The sequence below is a fragment of the Uloborus diversus genome, chromosome 2 (genome assembly GCF_026930045.1).
Source record: "Uloborus diversus isolate 005 chromosome 2, Udiv.v.3.1, whole genome shotgun sequence".
Classification (NCBI taxonomy): domain Eukaryota; kingdom Metazoa; phylum Arthropoda; class Arachnida; order Araneae; family Uloboridae; genus Uloborus; species Uloborus diversus.
Window position 1 is genome coordinate 33,821,120 of NC_072732.1, and position 19,400 is coordinate 33,840,519.

Here is a 19,400-nt window from a genome sequence, read left to right on the forward strand (position 1 = left end):
GTAGAAGCAAGATAATACGAATGCGATACTTCTAATCCATGTATTTCTTGCGATATTTTCAAAATACAACATTTGGGCATTTTTTAAGCGATAAATGATTAAGTTTCTTAATATTCTGCTTCTGATGCCTTAGTTACATGGTAAAGATATAATTTATTTGTTATTTGTATTCGATAATTCATAAAAAAAGATTTTGAAGTTCAGGAAAACACATAATATGTCCCACGCAAACTGACAAATGCAGTCTTTTGGATAGATTGCTGCAATAGTAAGATGTTACATTTGAGATGCATCTGATACTGTAAATAAAACTTAGGTAAATATTCCAAAGCGTTTACCAATCTGTCAATTCTTGCATCTACCGCCCAGTATAAATATTGCCCTGTTGTCCGATGTTTTTGGTAAGACCACTACTATTTCTGATAGGATTCTTTGTAATTTAGGAATATAATGCGAGTCGGGACAAGTAAATGTATACTTTTTTTTGGTTAGTTTAAATATTAAAATTATAAGTAAAGTAGGAAAAATTAGACAAAAGCCTTTATTGGAATTTTTTCATCCATCAGCTCATTTCTTTTGCATTGAAAAACGCTTTCCTTGTAACGTCAAAACTGAGCCTGCAGTAAACTGCAATTAGTGTTATTTGACGTTGTTATTTCATATTTTACTTTTTATGCACAAAGATGTTTATTTAACTCAGCTCAAACAGTATATCAAATAGGCTCAAAATATTAGGTAGGAAATCAAATTCAATCTTTTGCTACCTCCCCATTCTGCGACCAGAAAAAAAAAAATTGAATTTTGTCATCTAGAATTCAAATTATGTTTTTCGCAATCAGGAGTGTGTGTGTACATGTAGACGTGTGTGTTTGTGTGTGGGGGGTATGTGTGTTTGTGTGTAGGGGGTGTGTGTGTTTGTGTGTAGGGGATATGTGTGTTTGTGTGTAGGGGGTATGTGTGTTTGTGTTTAGGGGTATGTGTATGTGTGTAGGCATATGTGTTTGTGTCTGTGTGCAGGCATGAGTGTGTGGGTAGTTGTGTGTATGTGTGTAGGTGTGTGGGGGGTATGTGTATATGTGTAGGCATATGTGTTTGTGTGTGTGTGCAGACATGAGAGTGTGGGTAGTTGTGTGTTTGTTTGTGTAGGTGTATTTATGTGTGTGTAGGTGTATATGTGTATATGTGTGTAGGTGCGTGTATGTATGTGTGTGTAGGTGAATATATGTATATGTGTGTAAGTGCGTGTATGTATGCATGTAAGTGTAGGATATTGACGCAACCTGGAGACGGTTTTCGCTAGAGGTGCAGCATCGTGAGGAGCCGGTCGACGGTGGTGCTGCGGAGGGTGCTGGTGGGAAAATAAAATCTTAGGAACGAAAAAACAGTCAAGTGAGAGCAATAAGCAATCGTGATTGCTCAAAAAAAAAAGCAAATTTAGTATTGATTCGTATCTAAAACATAAACTGGTAAATGTATGTTCCTCTTACACACAGTCAAAGATCACCGAAAAATCCCTACTATAATTTTCAATATTTCGGCTGAAATATTTCAAGGCATTGCTGAGTTGAAATTTTATTTTAATGCTGTCTGCTGAGTAGCTGTCTTGTACATCAGAAACAAAGAAACAGTGCTTTAATTTTGTTTTAGTGGGAATACCAATTTACAAATAATTATTTTTCTGAAGAATCTTCTCGTATAATAAACTGTGTGCCGTGAGAAGGCAAAGGGCAGTCTGCAAATTTTTCAATTTTCGCTTTTAATTTTATTTTTAATTTCATTTATTTATTTATTTATTTTTACTTATTTATTTATTTATTTTTATTTATTCATTTATTTATTCTTTAATTTTTATTAATTTTTTATTATTTATTTATTTTTACTTATTTATTTATTTATTTTTACTTATTTATTTATTTATTTATTCTTTAATTTTTATTTATTTTTTATTATTTATTTATTTTTACTTATTTATTTATTTATTTATTTTTACTTATTTTTTTTATTTATTTATTTTTATTTATTTATTTGCATTTTGTCATTTATTGCACTTTGGTTTTATTTTTAAAAGCGGGCTTCTTTTGTTACCGCTAAATACAAAGCACGAAACAAACGTCGAATTCCAACATTTCTCTATCGTTGGTGGGGAATTAAAAAATGTTTCTTCAAATATCTCAAAAACTCATTTCTACAGTAACTGCTCTTTACCGTTCCACAGTAGTAAATCACGCAGCCTTATGATTTCTGCACTATGCTCGTTTGTTCTAAAAATGCAATGATATAAAGTTGTATTCATCTTTCTTTTTGTCTTGTAGTGCAGAAAAGAAGAAATTTACTTAATACAATTTTATAGTTTTCAAACTACTATTGTTTAGTTGCTTTATTCAGTTTATTATGTTAATGAATGAAACAACTTGCTTCAACTTGCACCAAAATCTCCAATCTTTGTCGTAGCATAATCTGAACCGAAGCGAGGGGGTGGGGGGAGGGATATAATGGCACAGAAGAAATCGTGCTGTTCACTTTACTGCCTTTGTGTTAGCAACTATTTTCTCGCCAACTCGAAGAATAACATTTACGGCATTAAAACTCAGTTTTAAATCTATTAATACACTTTTTTATAATTGTAATAATACTAAAATGGTTAATCAAAGCAAGTGAAAATCAAAAGCAAAGCTCGAATGTCCGGATTCTCTAGAAGATCGAATTCAGCGTGTCAGTGCATTACCGGTCTAGAACTGTTTTTGTGAAACCACACGAGAATTGTGCGAAATAGATCACATATGTCATACTCGTGAAAATGATTGATCACGCATATATATGAATAAAATATGTGAAATGTAAACACTCGCTCGTATTGCAGTTTAATTCCAAAACTGAATATAGCTTTCATGTTCCTGTTGTATCAACACGGTGGTTCAGAAAGGTGTTCCCAAATTTGAAATGACATAACAGCAAAACAGTGACACAGAAAAGTGAAACACAGGGTATGCTGGGCAATGAGGTCCGAAATTAAGTATTTAATAAGTTGTTTTCGAAGTAAGTTTAAATTTTTATTCCCATCTTGCATAGATTTTTTTATTATTTATACTAACTTTTTGTATATACAAAAGTAAACGAGTGAAAATATTGCAGAAATTTAATAACGACAAAAAAAAAAAAAAAAGAAAAAGAAAAAAAATCATGCAATATTTATTTAAAAAAGAACTAATTAACGAGCACACATAATGATCTAGAGCAATCTATAAGCTTTTGAAACTCATTTAAATAAAATTTATTTAAATAGTATATGTCTTTTTGAAAGCAGTTATCTCTCATCTTTTATAAAAGTTCGAAATGTAATTATAGACGTCTTGGTAAGGTTGATAATATTTTACGCAGCTAACTTATAGCAATTTCGTTTTTATCAAATGTCCTATAGATATATTTTTTTAATAAAAAAAGTAATAAAAAAACTTAGATAAGGCACAGTTAATAATTTACTGTAAAAATTATCCAGGTAGAAATAACATTACTCTTAGAAGAAAACAAATAAAAAGTAAGCCCAAATCGGCTTTTCAAAAGCTGATGTTATAAAATGTTCTAACCGCTCCATTTCATTTTACCGATCAAGTTAAGATTTAATAGTTATTTCTGTAAAGATTACGTTCTTATCGCAGACATACTTTAGGCACTTTTTGTGCTCCGGAAATATTTTATATAAGATAGTTAATATCTGAGTATGTTTTTAATTACAGTTTTCGCAAAAAGTAAAAGAGTTTACATTGATCGAGAAAATGTTATTCAATTAGCTTTTTTTGAACTCTTAACTATAAGGTGCAAGATTCTCAAGTTGTTGTTAAACTATTGTTCAAGCACATTCTCTATTTTAAAGCAAATAATAATTTTTATTTGCGTCGCTTATTTTGAGCGAGGAAAGTCATGGCAAAATAGGCCATTTTGGGGAGGAAGAACTGACATAATCTTATGGAAAAGTACTTTAGACTCGGATTTTAGTAGAATGCCTTGTTCAATTTCAACAGCAACAATGCCGTTTCATAACAGGCTCTCTGGCGCGCATGCGTACGACGTCTTTTGATAATCCGTGCCATTTCCACGAAGATTTCTTTTTCTTGAAACCGTAAGCCGGATTTCTTAGAAAATATGAGATATTTTACTTTTTTAACTCCCAGGCATCAAGTATAGTTCCTGGACATTTCAAGGAAACATAATACGCTGTCAAAGATGAAGTCGATCTGTGGAAAATTGTTCCGGCAAAACCATACATTAAAATAGTTCGATGCGTCTGAAACATTTTTACAGCAATAATGAGCAATTTCAAAAGCTTGTTGCCAAAAACCACGTTGTAAATGTAATAGGATTGATATTAATAAGGATTCGCGTAAAAAATCTATGCAGTAAAAGCACGAGTTATCTAATTAGCGAAAAAGTGTTTGCTTTCATTGTTAAAAATTTAAACCAAGAGAACTCGGAATTTGCATTATGACCGTGAAATATAGTAAAAAAAGTTTGTCATAATCTACAAATTAATGATTCGAAAATTAATTTTTGGATTACTAAACTATGGATCATATTATTTATTTTATCTTACATTATTCATAAATATATTCAGTTAAAATTATTCAAATTCTCATATTTTCTCTTTAATTTTAATTCACAATAAATTATAATGTAATTTCGTAAATGTATATTAATATAATATTAATTATACGTTTTTAAGGCAAACGCGCTGCTATGGCTTAATATTGAGTTTTTCATTCGGTTGAGTAAGCCTCTTGGTCTATAAGCATATAAGATCTTTAGAGATTCAAAATTTCCCTCTAAAATTATTTTTACTAGTCTTGGGAAAAAAAGCTGTACACTTTGATTTTGATAACGACGCTTTTTTTCATTTTCTTCAATTATATGAGCACTTAATTCCATGCGAAAATGGAGAAAATTGTTTCAAAGAAGGGGGGGGGGGGGGGTAAATGCATAATACGTGCATAAGTTTGCTTAATTTTTGTGGCTGTTTTAAATACAGTTTATTTGTTAAAATAATTTTTGAATGGTCACGAGTAAAAAATTGATTTTAATCATTTTTTTACAGCATTAATATTCAGCCTATATGTTTGCTGCTTTCTACAATAAATTTCTTACACAAAGATGTAATACTCAGGCATGTATTTTGGCAGCTTAAAATTTCTACAGACATTAAATCCTCATATTTTGATAATAGAGATACGATGGCAAATAATTAGTGTGCCCTGAAATATGTTTTACTATGCTGTTTCATTTGCTACTATTTTTTTTCATCATTACACTATCGCATGGTTTCCTAATAAGGACAGAATAACACCTATCACAAACAGCTTTAAGGTAATTCCACGAAAAACGGTAATTTTGTCCCGCGCGTGACGCTTTATATATTTCATTAAAAATAATAATCTGAAAGAATAATGAGAACAAAATTTTACTGCTTAACAGATTACAAACTTTTGTGTGATTCTTTAAACAAAAGATTTCTTCATTACCATTTAATATTATTATCTTTTAATCAAATATATTAATCGTTACTTGCGGACAAAGTGACTACTTTTTCATGAAATGGCCATATATATATATATATATATATATATATATATATATATATATATATATATATAAACATTTGCTTTGAAAATGCACCATTTATTTTGTCATTGCTGTAATAATAGAGCAAAAATATTAACTGACTCATACATCAAGTTACTTGACACATGTAAATAAATTAATATTTAAATAACAAAATTATTTAATAAAAATATAACTGTGTCCGAAATTTCTTTGTATCAAATGTAAAGGTTAAAAATGTGAATTCCCCCTGTTTAATTAAATCATTTAGAGGTATGACAAAATGTTGGTAAAATTTAAGCGTCTCATTGTCCCGCACGTGACGGCGGAATGGCTCTTAAACTCATAATAATTCTCATGTAGATGTTATTTTAACAATTGAGATTAAAAAGTTCTTATTTTTAACAATTTCTCTTTCCAGTGACTTGTCTCACAGGTAGTGTTTTGACGCTCTCTGCCATCTCGTGTGATCGCTTTATGGCGGTGATGTTCCCTATGCAAGTACGAATTACGAAGCAGAGAACATCAGTTGTTATGAAATGTATCTGGATATTATCCATAATAGTAGCTACACCATTTTTAATAATCAAGAAACATGTCGTAATTAAGGTAAGATATTCCATTCTTACTGTAAGAATTTTATTTCACAAAAACTAGAACGAAAAATATGTTTAAAATGATAAATCATGTTACAATACTCCTTTGTTAAGGGCAGATTTAGAAAACTAAGAATATAAATACCTTTTGTGAATTGTAAAATACTGTTTTAACTGTTAGATAATCTGAAAGCATAACTGGTCCGAATCATAAAATGTGTTGATGGTCAAGGAAAAGCAAAACTCTTATGAAAATGCACTTATCCGTTTATCCAAATTTGTCCACAGTCCAGTGTATTGAGATATTTGTCCCTGATGATCTTAGAAATGTGTAGTTTTATTTATAGGTATTACAAATAATTCTTATTCAATGTGTTTTAGATGGATATCATATATTGAATGTCATATAAAGCAACAGACCCATGGAAAAATGTGTAATTTTACAGTTTGAAATGCCATGTAAAATTTTGTCTTAGTGGTCTGTAATAGTGGTCTTATGCATTGCAAAAGAAATCCCGAAAAAATAATGGTTTTATGCTGGCAGATGAGTTGGATGTGCAAAGCAGTAAAAATTGCATACCACATCCGCAAGCACCAGTGTTTCTACGTACGAAATCAAACTTTCTTTATAAACCTCTGTGTCTACGGATTTACTATGATGGATATATTATTACAGATGGCTATCGTAGGTTTCAACAACCAGCTCACCTTCCAGTTTGAAAGAGTAACCTTTACTGGGTTAACTGTATATTAGAACTATTTTTAGGTGACTATGCGTTTCCTAATGTTCTCCGTGTAAAGTTTAAGGCTTTAAATACTGATTTATAATGCATATTTCCTTTTTTACCAGTAAACTGTTTTCACAAAACTCATTTATATAAGCTCATTAGCCTACCAAATATTCAGCGCCATACAAAGTTTTGTAAAGTTATCAATATTATTACGAACTTTACTTTTGATGTAAATCTTTTGATGGCAAACTGCCATCATAGTGGTCTTTCAAAGCTAACTGGTAAACATTGAATAGTACAGAGGAAACTGTGTTCAGCATGTTAATATTAGGCAATAAGTACACAACGACTTTGCTTTCTTTTTCTGAAAATCAAGTAGCTCTTCCTAAAGCAAGACGGGGATCAAAATCGGGGTTTTCTAACACTTTACCATTTGTAACGAAACGGAAAATGCAGTTTGATAAATTTACGAAAATGAAAGGCAGAAAACGCGTCTACGAGAGTTTCAGATTCGACGATTGACGATTATTTTACTAGTTCATGTTAGATAAGAAAAAGCAGTTAAAGCAGAAATGTGGCAGTGTGAAGCAAAAGGATGTCAGTGGAGATTTCAAAGTTTTGAGAAAAACTCATTTAAAGTTCAGATCCCAAGAAGATCCTGATTTTTTTTCCTTCGAAACCCTGCTTTATAGTATCAGCAACCAGGGATACTAGTTCGATCTCTCGCCCCGAAACAGAGGATTGGTTCCCCTACTATTTACAGACGTGCTCTCGAAAATTTTAATTTTGGCACCTATATCCCATTGCTTCTCACTGCCTCAAGTATATGTGTGAATAAATCATCGACAAGAGCAATTTGAAGGGATGCTCGGTTCTCTGTAGAGACTCTGGAATGAAAAGATATTGGAGAGTTAGACATCTGTTCATGAGATATTAACTTTTTTCTCTTGCTGCATTTTAATTTTCATTCCTTGTGTGTAAGAGTTTGTAATTTCGTATGACATTAGAAAAATGCGATAAATTTAATTCTTCAGCAGTAAAATAAGAGGTAATCAATTTAAAAGAGCCATTACTATTAAGTAATTTACGTATTTTAGGTTTTTTTTCCACATTAGAAACAAATTTATAATTTAAGGTACAATTATTTTTTGTCTAAACAGATCGTCTTCTAAGTTTCTCCTTTTTATGCTCATTAAAAATCCTTACAATACATTTGATACTGAAATAAAACTATTAAAAAATAAATGTAATAATTTTGTACCAGTAGTTTATCGATGGGACAGTCAAACGTTGGAATGCTGAAATTGATGCGATTTTAAATTTGGCATAAAAGAATGTGTCACAAATATGTGTCATGAATTAAAACTGCCGAGAAACGTTTAATCGTTAGAAGTCACCACGGTTCATGAATTCTATTTACTGTATTTACTCAAAGAAATCTGTATAATGACATGCCAAAATACTAACTTGTTATGTTTTTAAATGTTTCCCTAGTGGCATAATTTTCTTGAACCAAGATGTTGGGAACTGTGGCCTGAAGAGCACTACTACGACGAATCAATACAAGACTGCAGAAGCTACGAGCCCTTAAAATCCATCTACTACATTGTTGTCACCCTGACTTTATACTTCCTGCCTGTAGCCATCATGATCACAGCTTACTCCCTTATTCTGTGGAAATTATGGATATCAGAAGTACCTGGGGAACGCCATGCTGCAAATCTTAATTGTCAATCCAGAGCAAGGAAGAAAGTAAGCGCGCTTGAAGTATTTCTACTTTATAAAATTAAGAAAATTTTTTTTTTACAAAACTGACAGCAGAATTGGAATCAATATTTCACAGCTTATAGTAAGATTTGCAGGTGTATGGTATGTAAGTAGCATCAAAGTTTCATTTCACTTGGATTAGGCAGTATACTTTGTAACGCAAACATTAAAAAAAGAGAGAATCTCTTTTATTTTTTATTTGTTTTTCTCCTATATTAATCATTTTTTATTATTTTAATTAGATTATTTATGAATTTCTACTCAGTACTCATGAATTAAGATAAAAATTATGAAAATCCCCCACAAATGAATGAAATATACGTTGAGAAATTTCATTGAAGTTTTACTACTAGCCCTGTCCGAACAAGTACCATAATCTAACCTGAACTGTAATCTGTGGTTCAGTTAATAATTAAAAAATTCCACCAGCATTCTAAAAGAGCAATTATTTCATGAATGACTTTTGCTTAAAATCAGATATTGTAACTAGATCAAATTTAACTTCCATTTACAAAAAAGGAAGTATTGTATTCGCGAAAAAATTTTCACTCAAAAATCGGCCTTAATTTCCATTTTGCTCACCCCCGAATGAATGTTGAGTTTTTTTTTTCAACCAGACCACACGTGGATATATGCCTAGGAACGTACAGACACCCGAAATATCCATTTTGACGATTCCCGAGTTAATTACAAGTTTTCTCGTGATGTCTGTATGTACGTATGTATGTGCGTATGTGTGTATGTGTGTATGTGTGTATATATGTCACATAACTCAAGAACAGAATGTCCTAGAAAGTTGAAACTTGGTACGTAGACTCCTAGTGGAGTGTAGTTGTGCACCTCCCTTTTTGGTTGCATTTGGATGCTCTAAAGGGTGTCTTTTGCCCCTTTTTGGGGGGAAATCATTGTTAATTTCGATGTAAACTCAAGTGGTGTCATAATTCGGCTGACACTTGGCGATAGATCGCCAGTTTTTTGGTCGCCAAGTATTGTCACCAACTTGGCGACAAATTTGGCGATTCAAAAAAAAAAATTAAATCTGATTTCAACTTGGCCACTATTGTTGATATTTAGAGAGTAAACTATTGAATTACATTAAAACTGCCAATAATGAGAAAATGACATTAAATTGGAGTAAAGGTAAGTCATTTAATGCACACATTAGCTCGTTTTAATACTATTTTTTTAATATAAAAGTGCATTACATTTTATATTTACATCTCTTCATGGATGAAGAAATGCATTTAAAAACCTCCGAAATTTTATCTATTTTTTCATAATTAATTTTTAATTTTGCGTGATATGTTACATACAGTTGGCTCTCTGTTTAACGACTTTCAAGGGACCACAAAACATCGTCCTTAAGTAGAAAGCGTCCTTAAATAGAATGCTTTTAACACGACAGTGGTGGACCATCTGGGATCGTGATAAGCCGTCGTTAAATAGAGAAAGACGTTAAATAGAGCTTCGTTAAACAGAGAGCCAACTCTATTTGTTGCAGAAATGTTTGCCATTGAATTTACAACTGACAAAATCAAAGTTTCAGTGATCTACAACGCACATCAGAGACATTTAAATCGATTGCAGAATACAAATATATGTACTTTATAGGGTTTTCACTGTTCGAATGATATTAGGTACCTGTACTTCCTTTCACTAATGAGTCTACTCAATTGCAGTTCAGTAATAAATCGAAATAAACTAAACATTCTACTCATCAAGGAATGACATTTATGAAACAATTTTAAGCAAAGGCATTTTCTGCAACTATTATCAGATCTCTAGCTTAATAATTTGCCACATGTTTCTTTTTTCAGGTCATTAAAATGGTTTTTGTGGTTCTACTAGCATTCATTGTATGTTGGAGCCCATTTCAATTTATGGTGTTGTATTATGCGTACGGACATAACCCAGACACGCAGGTACGTTTAATCTGCTAGTTAACCTGATTTTCAATTTAATAAATGTATGCATGAATGAAAAAATAATTTCAATGCATTGCATCACATTTACTGTACGGTTTTAAGGTAGGCAAACACTCTAATTTTCCAAAAAAAAAAAAAGAGTTTGAGACTTTGAGAAACTTAAAGAGCCCCAGTGTTCTTTCTAAATCGAAAACTTCCTTTTCCGATGAATTATTAAGAAAACTCGAAGAAATTTACTAAACTCAAATGCACTGCTTATAATTGAAATTTACATTTTCTATCTTGATTTTCTCATGACCACGTTTACAAAGTTTTTGTTTACGCCAACAACTCTAGCGAAAAAAAATATTAGCTAAAAAGATGGGAAACTTTGCAAAAAAGATCATTGAACAAATTACTGTGATATAAACCTCGAAAAAAACAAATTAAATGCAGTATATGGTTTTGAAATAATGATCAATTAAACATAGGGGCAAAAAGCACGTTTTTGCGGGGAAATTTTCAAACATTTACCCATATGAAACCTGCTTTTAGTTACTTATGTCTACATTGGAGGGTCATATTACTCTCCGGTGTCTAACGAAGAGGTAAGCATAAAAAATTATGAAAAAATGAAAGCACTGGAAGTGTTAAGGAAATGGTCGTTTTTTGCTAAAAATATGGATTTTTATTAAAACAAAACCCATAGAATTTTTTTTTCAACAAATAAGTAACCATAACGTGTTATTTATGTCATATTTTGTAATCGTCTAAAGTTTTAGAAAGTTGCAATGAATATTGAAGAAAATAATATTTAGAGCTTTTTTTTGTCTACCTTAAATGAGGCAATAAAGACAATTGCAAGGAAACATTGCATTTCGTTATGATTATTTACGCACCATCTACTATGCAAAAATATTTGTCGTAAACGCTATTTATATTTATTTTAGAACAAAATAATGCAATAAATGCTCTAAATTAAATATTTATGATATTGATTTTATACCAATTATTGAAGTAGATCTTTGTTCTTTGCAGACACATATAGAAATTAATCTCTTATCTATTTTAATTATTGTTTAAAAAGGGAGGTTAGTAAACCGTATCCAATAAAAATACTGACACACGCATTTTAGTTTTGCTACTTTGTTAAAACATTTCTAATTTTAAAACTTTTGAAATACCTGTCGCAAATATTGAATCGTTTTCCTACTTCCATGTTTTAACAATAAAAACGATTTTTAATCAAAAAAAAAAAAAAAAATCTACTGACCGCACAATAGACATTTTCGTAAAACATAATTACCAAACTGACTAAGTGATTTTTATTTTAAAAAAAATTCATAATTTTCTTTTCTTAAAGTAAGCTTTTAAACTATTCTGATCAACATATTATTAGAGGTAACAAATACAATTTGAAATGTCCAAGAAAGCTTCTCGTTTTAAATAAAACGATAGTGACACCAAAGCTTGTCAGACGCTCAAATCAGTATTCCATGACACATAAATTGACAAGTTTGGAGACTGTAAATGCAACAAGATTTTTTTCGAACCTGATATAGACATGTTAATACGATATTAAGAAGTGTAAATAAAAATGCTTGAATATGTCTTGAAAATGACATAGCTGTTGCATGCTGCAATTCTTTAAGTATTTGACGGTTAAGATGATAATGCATACTTGTACAAGGTGTTACAGTAAGACTACACAAACTCAACACGATAATGTACTACGTAGCTTGTACTAGGATTAAACGTCCCAAAGTACTAAACTTTGAAGACCTATGCGTTTTGAAAATGATGTAGCAAAATGTGATGTATAATATCCGATTTACAACAAAAGATCTTTACCACAAGCGTAAACATGTGTGTTTGCACATGATTATTTATGAGGATTGAATAAAAAGTTTCGACGAGCATTATAAGTGAAATTCAGGCATGTGGAGCATTAAAATGGCTTACTGAGCAATATTTTCCTTGCACCGGGTATAGCATTATACTATTCTCTATCCGTTTTCACAAACCTATATGAAGTTGAAGTATAGTTCTTTACACAATTTTTAGCCAGAGGATATTTCGATAATTGGGAATCTGACGATCTTTCTTCATTGGCGTCAATTTTTGGCTCCAACGCCTACGCGAGAAGTATTTTTTTCGCAAATCTAAACAAAGAGATCCGAAACATCTATTCACATAGGGTTGCTATAAATCAGCAAGGTTAACAAAATAAAATTTTTTAGGCCAAAAATGAGACGACCGCGCCAGATCCCCAATTATCGAAATATCCCCTTCAACCACTCTAAGCGAAGCATCCAGCACATTAGAGGTTAAGTGGCTTTGCTGAGACAACCCTGTGTACTGAATATACTGTAAAATCCACGAAATGAAGTTATTTTTGTTATAATTTAGTTTTCTTCAATCTAACTTTTTTAGTACAAGTAAACATTGATGAATCTAGGGCGAGATAAAGACGTATAATCTCTTAAGTTTTTTATTTTTTATTTTAACAGATTCCCCAATGGCTTTTGAAGTTTGCTTGGTATTCATATTACATTGCTTATGCCAACAGTTTCATTAATCCTATTATCTATGGAAGCTTCAATAAAACCTTTCGGGAAGGATTTTGCATAGTTCTCGGATGCGGTTTACAAAGAGGAAGATTTTCGAGACCAGGTACGTGTTATATTTCATATTGTTTTCAATGTAAGCTTTTGTACAGGTTAATCGTTACGATGCACTGAATAAGAAAAATTCACAATCTTCAGCTGCAAAACTTTTGTCAATCTTTCTTAACACGGTTACTGTCATGAGCATTAATAGTGAGTGTCAATTTTTTCCAGTAAAATCGATTGTATGGGACAGTATCTGTTTACATAATGCCAAATTCAAAATTTTAATCACATCAGCAATGACTTTTATGTTTAACCTGGAAAAATTCCCGGCGTTGCCGGGGTCAGAAATAATTGTGAGAAACAATCGCTACTTTCTTACGTTTTCTGTTTTAACTGAAAGAACTCAAAACACACCGCTTTGACGTAATTAAAAATCGAGCTTCTTTCTTACCCATAAAAGTAAAATAGCAATAAGTATAAAGAACGAACGAGTATTCATTTAGAAACGGAAAACACGAATTGAAGCACATAAAAATTTGAAGAATTTCCATAATATGAACTAACAAAAACAAAGATCACTAAAAAAACCGTGTGCTTTATTTAATTAAATAGTACACACAAACAAAAGAAAAAAAAAGCTATCTACTATGTTTCCCTAAGTATGCAAAAAGTAGTTTCCGAATGTTTAAATGACTTTAAACTCATGTTTGCTCCAGAGAAGCCTTGATTCAAAATTTTCACTATTACTTTTAGTATTGCTGTTGTAAGGCAACGAATTTTCGTAACAATGGATTTTATATTTAATCATTTAATGGGGAAATTGCATGACATTTACTGTTTTTTATCATAACGTTTTTAAACTAAGTTTTTTAGGAATAAATTATAGCTTAAATTGCTCCCTGATTATGTAGCTATATATGGTAAAAAAATGGTTAAAATCGGTTCAGTAGTTTTGAAGATTACCCCGGACATACATACATGCATACATACAGAAGTAGCCATTTATGTGTAAAGATTGGGGTCACGGTCTAAAGAAATTCCTCGGCGACTTCTTCTTTCAGTTGAAGAATCTTTATGAAGCTACCATGTTTCATAGGTTGGAGCAACTAGCTCTGAGGAATAATTTGTCTGGCGCCCAAAAGTGCTTCCTGCCTGCTAAGATTTTCTAATTTTTGTAAGTTGTTTCATGAAACTGTTCTTAAAACAAGAAAAGAAGGGAAAAAAGATCGATACTTCGTGCCTCTCTTATTAACTAAGAGCGAGGGGAGGGAGCTTTTTTAAAGAAATTGTCACTTATTTATTACATTATTAAACAAAAAAGGATTATTAAATACAAATAATTTTTCAGAAATCCTTTTAATAAAATTAATTGCACTTTTTCTAATTATTTTACCTTATAGTTATTTCTCTCATGCATATCGAACTCATTTAATTTTGTAAGTTTTGCTCCACGACATCAGTTTCGCTTCCTGTGGAAGTAAGGAAAATGTTAACCAGCTATTATTAACATCATTTGAAGAAACTTTCGGTCAACCAGTGTTTTACTTATTTCTTTACACTCCAAATATGATGCTTGAAAACGTGGGTGTTTCCTTCAGTTTAAAGTATTACTTTTAGTCATTAGAATAAGAAAAGCATGGAGCTAAAAAAAATTTTTGAATGTTTCAACATTTAGTTTTAAATTACTTTTTTTAAATGTCATTTTTCTAAAGCAAAATGTTTCATCGTGAGACGTTACAAGTGAAGAAAGCCATTTTGAATCAGGGCGCTTGTTTTTTTTTTTACTGGCATGTATCACCTGTTGGTGATTTTTGATGGCAAGCAATTATTAGCGGAACGAGAAGTGTTAGTTATAAAGCATTCATTTGGCAAATTTTGATGATTTCTTGAAACTCCTTCTGGTAATCTTATCGACTTGTTCACTTGTGAAGTCAGAAGCGAAAATAAAACCAACGACTGAACGACTTTTAAGATTATTTTTAAGGGAAAAAATATAAGTCAAAATTCAGAAAAGAAGTAACTCGCCGAATGTTCTCAACCCATCTTTCCGAATCTATTTTTTTTTAAAGGGAAATAATTCAATTGCCTTAAGTTCAATAAATTTCTGAAAATCTGAACCTTGATTTTGTCTTTTAAGAATTGAACTGTAACTTCATTACCTATTAGCATCTCTCATAGCACAGATACCAAGAAAGTTTAAGTGACTTTTAAAAGTTTAAATGAAAGTTTAAGTGACAGTTTCTGGGAATCCCGCCAACGAGCAGGTTTATTAGTGGTTTTAAATGTCACTTCCGATGAATCGATAAAAGTGATTTTCTTGTCTGACACGCAAATCTGTTCCTAGCAATCTGTTTGCTCAATGAGAAAGGGGAGTCGAAAATTTGTAAAGCGAAAAGTTGACTTTAAATTTCATCCTTGAGATTAATTTCTTAGAAAAGTGAACTTTCAATTAACGTTTTCCTTCTGTTACAAATCATAAGATTCGATAAATGTTTTTAAAAATACATGCCTAAATACAGAAATGTTTAAATCGCGGAACAATCTAAATCAGATAAAATAAAATATTTGTCATATTTCGTTTTTTTAATTTTTTTGAGCAATCACGATTGCTTATTGCTTTCATTTGACTGTTTTTGATGTCCTATCATTTTATTTTCCCACCGCTACCCTCCGCACCATCACCGTGGACAGGCGGGCTCCTCACGATGCTGCACCTATAGCGAAAGCCGTCTCCAGGTTGCATCCATGTCCTACACACACGCGCATACATACACAACTACACACACACGCGCACATACACACACACACAAACACATACACCTACACACACATACACCTACACACACATACACCTACACACACATACACCTACACACACAAACACATACACACACAAACACACACGCATACATACACACACATACACACAACTACCCACACATTCATGCCTGCAAACAGACACAAACACATATGCCGACATACACATACGCATACATACACACACATACACACAACTACCCACACATTCCTGCCTGCACACAGACACAAACACATATGCCTACACACACATACACATACCCCCCCATACACATACCCACCCCCACACTTATGCCAGCACACAGATACAAACACACATATCCCCTACACACATACCACCCACACACAAACACACGCCTACATACACACACTCGTGATTGCGAAAAGCATAATTTGAATTCAAGATGTCAAAATTCAAATTATTTTTTTATTTTTTGTATTTTTTACTTAAGTTTTGGGCATAAGGTAACTAATAGTTAGCGTTTCCGTAGTAAAATAGGCAATACGTATGTTACTAGACTTGCGCTATATAGTCGCGTAGAAGTGCATTGGTGAGCAGACTGAAATTATAGAATGAAGAATCATTAGGTACAGCGTTTTTAGATTTAAAAAAAAAGGGATTAAGAGTACAATTTTGAAGTTAAGGAAGCAAGTTTTATAAAAGCAGTTTATATTTTGGTACCACGTTCAAGTTTTTCGAGTAAAGTCACACTTTATATCATACCCTTTTTCACGGCGAGTGGGATTCCATATTACTTAAGTTTACGATAATTTCATGTAGAAAATGCGTATACGTGTAAATCATTCTATTTTTATGCATGCTTGTGTAAGAACACGGTTTCAACATATCGTACCATGGCAGGGAAATTCATACAACTCAAGAAAACAGCATGAAAGTTTTACGCAAAAGTTGTTTTAGGCGATTTCATCTAAAATATTACAATACGAGGGCGTGCGCGAAAAAAAAATAAATTTGAATTTTTATATTTTGAGTTTCAATTATGTTTTTCGCAATCACGAGTGTGTATATGTCGTCGTGTGTGTTTATGTGGGTATGTGTGTGTGTATGTGTGTATATGTAGGCTTGTGCAGGGGCGGACTGGCTGACTTTGGCCCAGTCGGCAAAAGAGTATTTTGGCCCACCTCTATAAATTAAGAAAGTTGAATTAACCAGTACCGAATCTCGATTCTTCCGAGCCGAACAAAGACATTAAACTACCACTATAGTTCCTATTTTCCTTTAAGTTTCTAAATCAAGTTTTAAAGTTCTAAAAAAAGAAAATTGTGAGACGTAAAAAAAAGCTAACACTTACACATTTTTTATGTGCCTTCAAAGGATACAAATTGTTATAAGTCTGAAAAGGCACGTCTGTAAGCTTCTATACTGACAACATAGGACACGAGGAAAGGGAGGAATCAGGTAAATTCCCCGGACATTTTTCGAAATTGGTTGATCTGTATACGCATAAGGAGAAAAGAATCGGAAGAAGGGGTTTTAGCTCCCTTCCTAGCAATATTTTCAAAGTTGATGTCAAAAAGCGTAATTTTACAATTTTCGGTAACGTTAAAGATAGGAAAAAGAAAGGGTTCCCCCACGATTTTGTTTTCTTAACTTTTATTTTTTTTCAAAATTGAAGTCTATTTTTGGCTATCTTTGTTTATAATAGAATATCGAGGGCTCTTCCCAGAAGTTCTCCGCAATGGAAAGTTTTAGAAATGCAATTTTAGGTTACCCTTTGTAAAATTAATGAAACAGGGAAACATCGGGAGCACTCTGTGAAAACATTTCGACTTTGAACTATTAAAATACGAAGAACTATCATTGGTCACGATTGAGGAGAGTAAGAGGCTCAGGGATCTCATTTAGAAGCATTTAAAAACTGAAAAATACGCTACCCAATTTTAAGCTGCATTTAGTTGCTATAGGGAATCCGGCGACTCTCTTTCTTAAGTTTTCTACATTGAAATTTTAAAAACATAGTTTTATAATGTGTTTGAAAACAGTAAAAGGAAAGGGGACAGGTTTCTCGAGTGTTTCCACCCAGATATTTCAGGAGGAGGCTGTGCCCTTCCGCTTTTAAGCTAACTTTTGAGCCTTAACTTGATCAGTCCTCTTTGTCCCTTAAAAGTTTCGACAAAACTCCGCAAAAGCTTTTTTTTCAAAAGCTAAAGATTCACATAAGCCTGTCCTTAAAACGTCACTCTTTCGTCTCAATAACTTATCTACAAAATCTGGTTAGAATATATCTGAATATTTTTTGCATTACTTTTGAAACTAAACATCAAAAAGCTTTTTAATAATTTAAAAATAATTACTATAACATTGTATGCGCCAATAAAACCAAAAAGTGAAAAAAGTGTCTTTTCTATTTTACAAAACTTTCCTAAACAGTACCCTTTTATCTAAAAGCGTACTGCCCTCTTTTTTTTTTTTGGTCTGGGGGAAACACTGGTTCCCTTGGGGGCATTTATTTTTTCTGAAATTAAAATCAATTTTTGGCTATAGTGCTTATAAAAGGGTTATGGAGCTCGCCCACGAAAATTTCAAAAAGGGAAATTTTAGGCTATCTTTAGGGACTTTAAGGGAATGGCGGAGGTTCGAAGATTTTGTCTGGCAATTTTTCGATATTTAAATCTGAAACACACGATTGAGGGCCTTGATGGAAGAACCAAGAACTAAGTAAGTCCAGACTTACTCATTTTTGGTAAGACCAACAAATAACATCAGTGTCCGGTAAAAAGTCTAATATCTTTCCCACATTATTTACTAGAAAGCAGAGGACTGATCTTACATTTGTCTCCTGGTTCTTGCATCAAAGTCCTCAATTGTAGACTTAAGGCTAGTATGGTTGGTGACTTTTAGACTACAATGGAACCTCATATCTGAAATACCTTAGGTACCCCGTTAAGTATAAATCTAGCCCTGATTACAACTGAGGACTATTTTATATAAGGGAACATATCCATTTTCCAAAAATGTTCAGGAGGTGAGAAAAACGAATTAAGGTAAGAGCAGAATAGTTTATCAACTTCTCTGGGTACAGAATTGAGCACAAAAGCACAGCAAATCATGGGCCAGAGTAAGAAATGTTTGTGTAAAAAAAAACAAGTAGATATCACCATCTTAATTTTGGATATGTGCCTTTTGAACGAAAACCTGAATGTTGAAAATTCCAATTTCACCAAAACCCTAATATTTCTCCTTCTGATATTCTCTTGTAGAAGTACATGAACCTAAAAGAATTGGATTAAAATTTGAGGATTTTGGACATGTGTTTCTTTGGATATAAAAGTCTTCGTACTATAGATTCTTTCAGAAGATGTCACATTTTGTTCAAAATAAAACGTCAGAGGACGGATTTGTTACCTTTTGATTAAAAGTCA

At 32.2% G+C, this 19,400-nt stretch overlaps 1 protein-coding gene across 1 annotated transcript in view; it reads left to right on the forward strand.

Annotated features, from left to right (window-relative positions):
- The window catches only part of LOC129216981 (substance-P receptor-like), a 39,860-nt gene that overhangs the window by 12,439 nt on the left and 8,021 nt on the right, over positions 1–19,400 (forward strand). The window contains exons 2-5 of the mRNA XM_054851204.1: positions 6,011–6,198; positions 8,411–8,668; positions 10,501–10,605; positions 13,098–13,260. Of these exons, the coding sequence (XP_054707179.1) occupies positions 6,011–6,198; positions 8,411–8,668; positions 10,501–10,605; positions 13,098–13,260 (714 nt within the window). The remainder of the gene's footprint in view (positions 1–6,010; positions 6,199–8,410; positions 8,669–10,500; positions 10,606–13,097; positions 13,261–19,400) is intronic.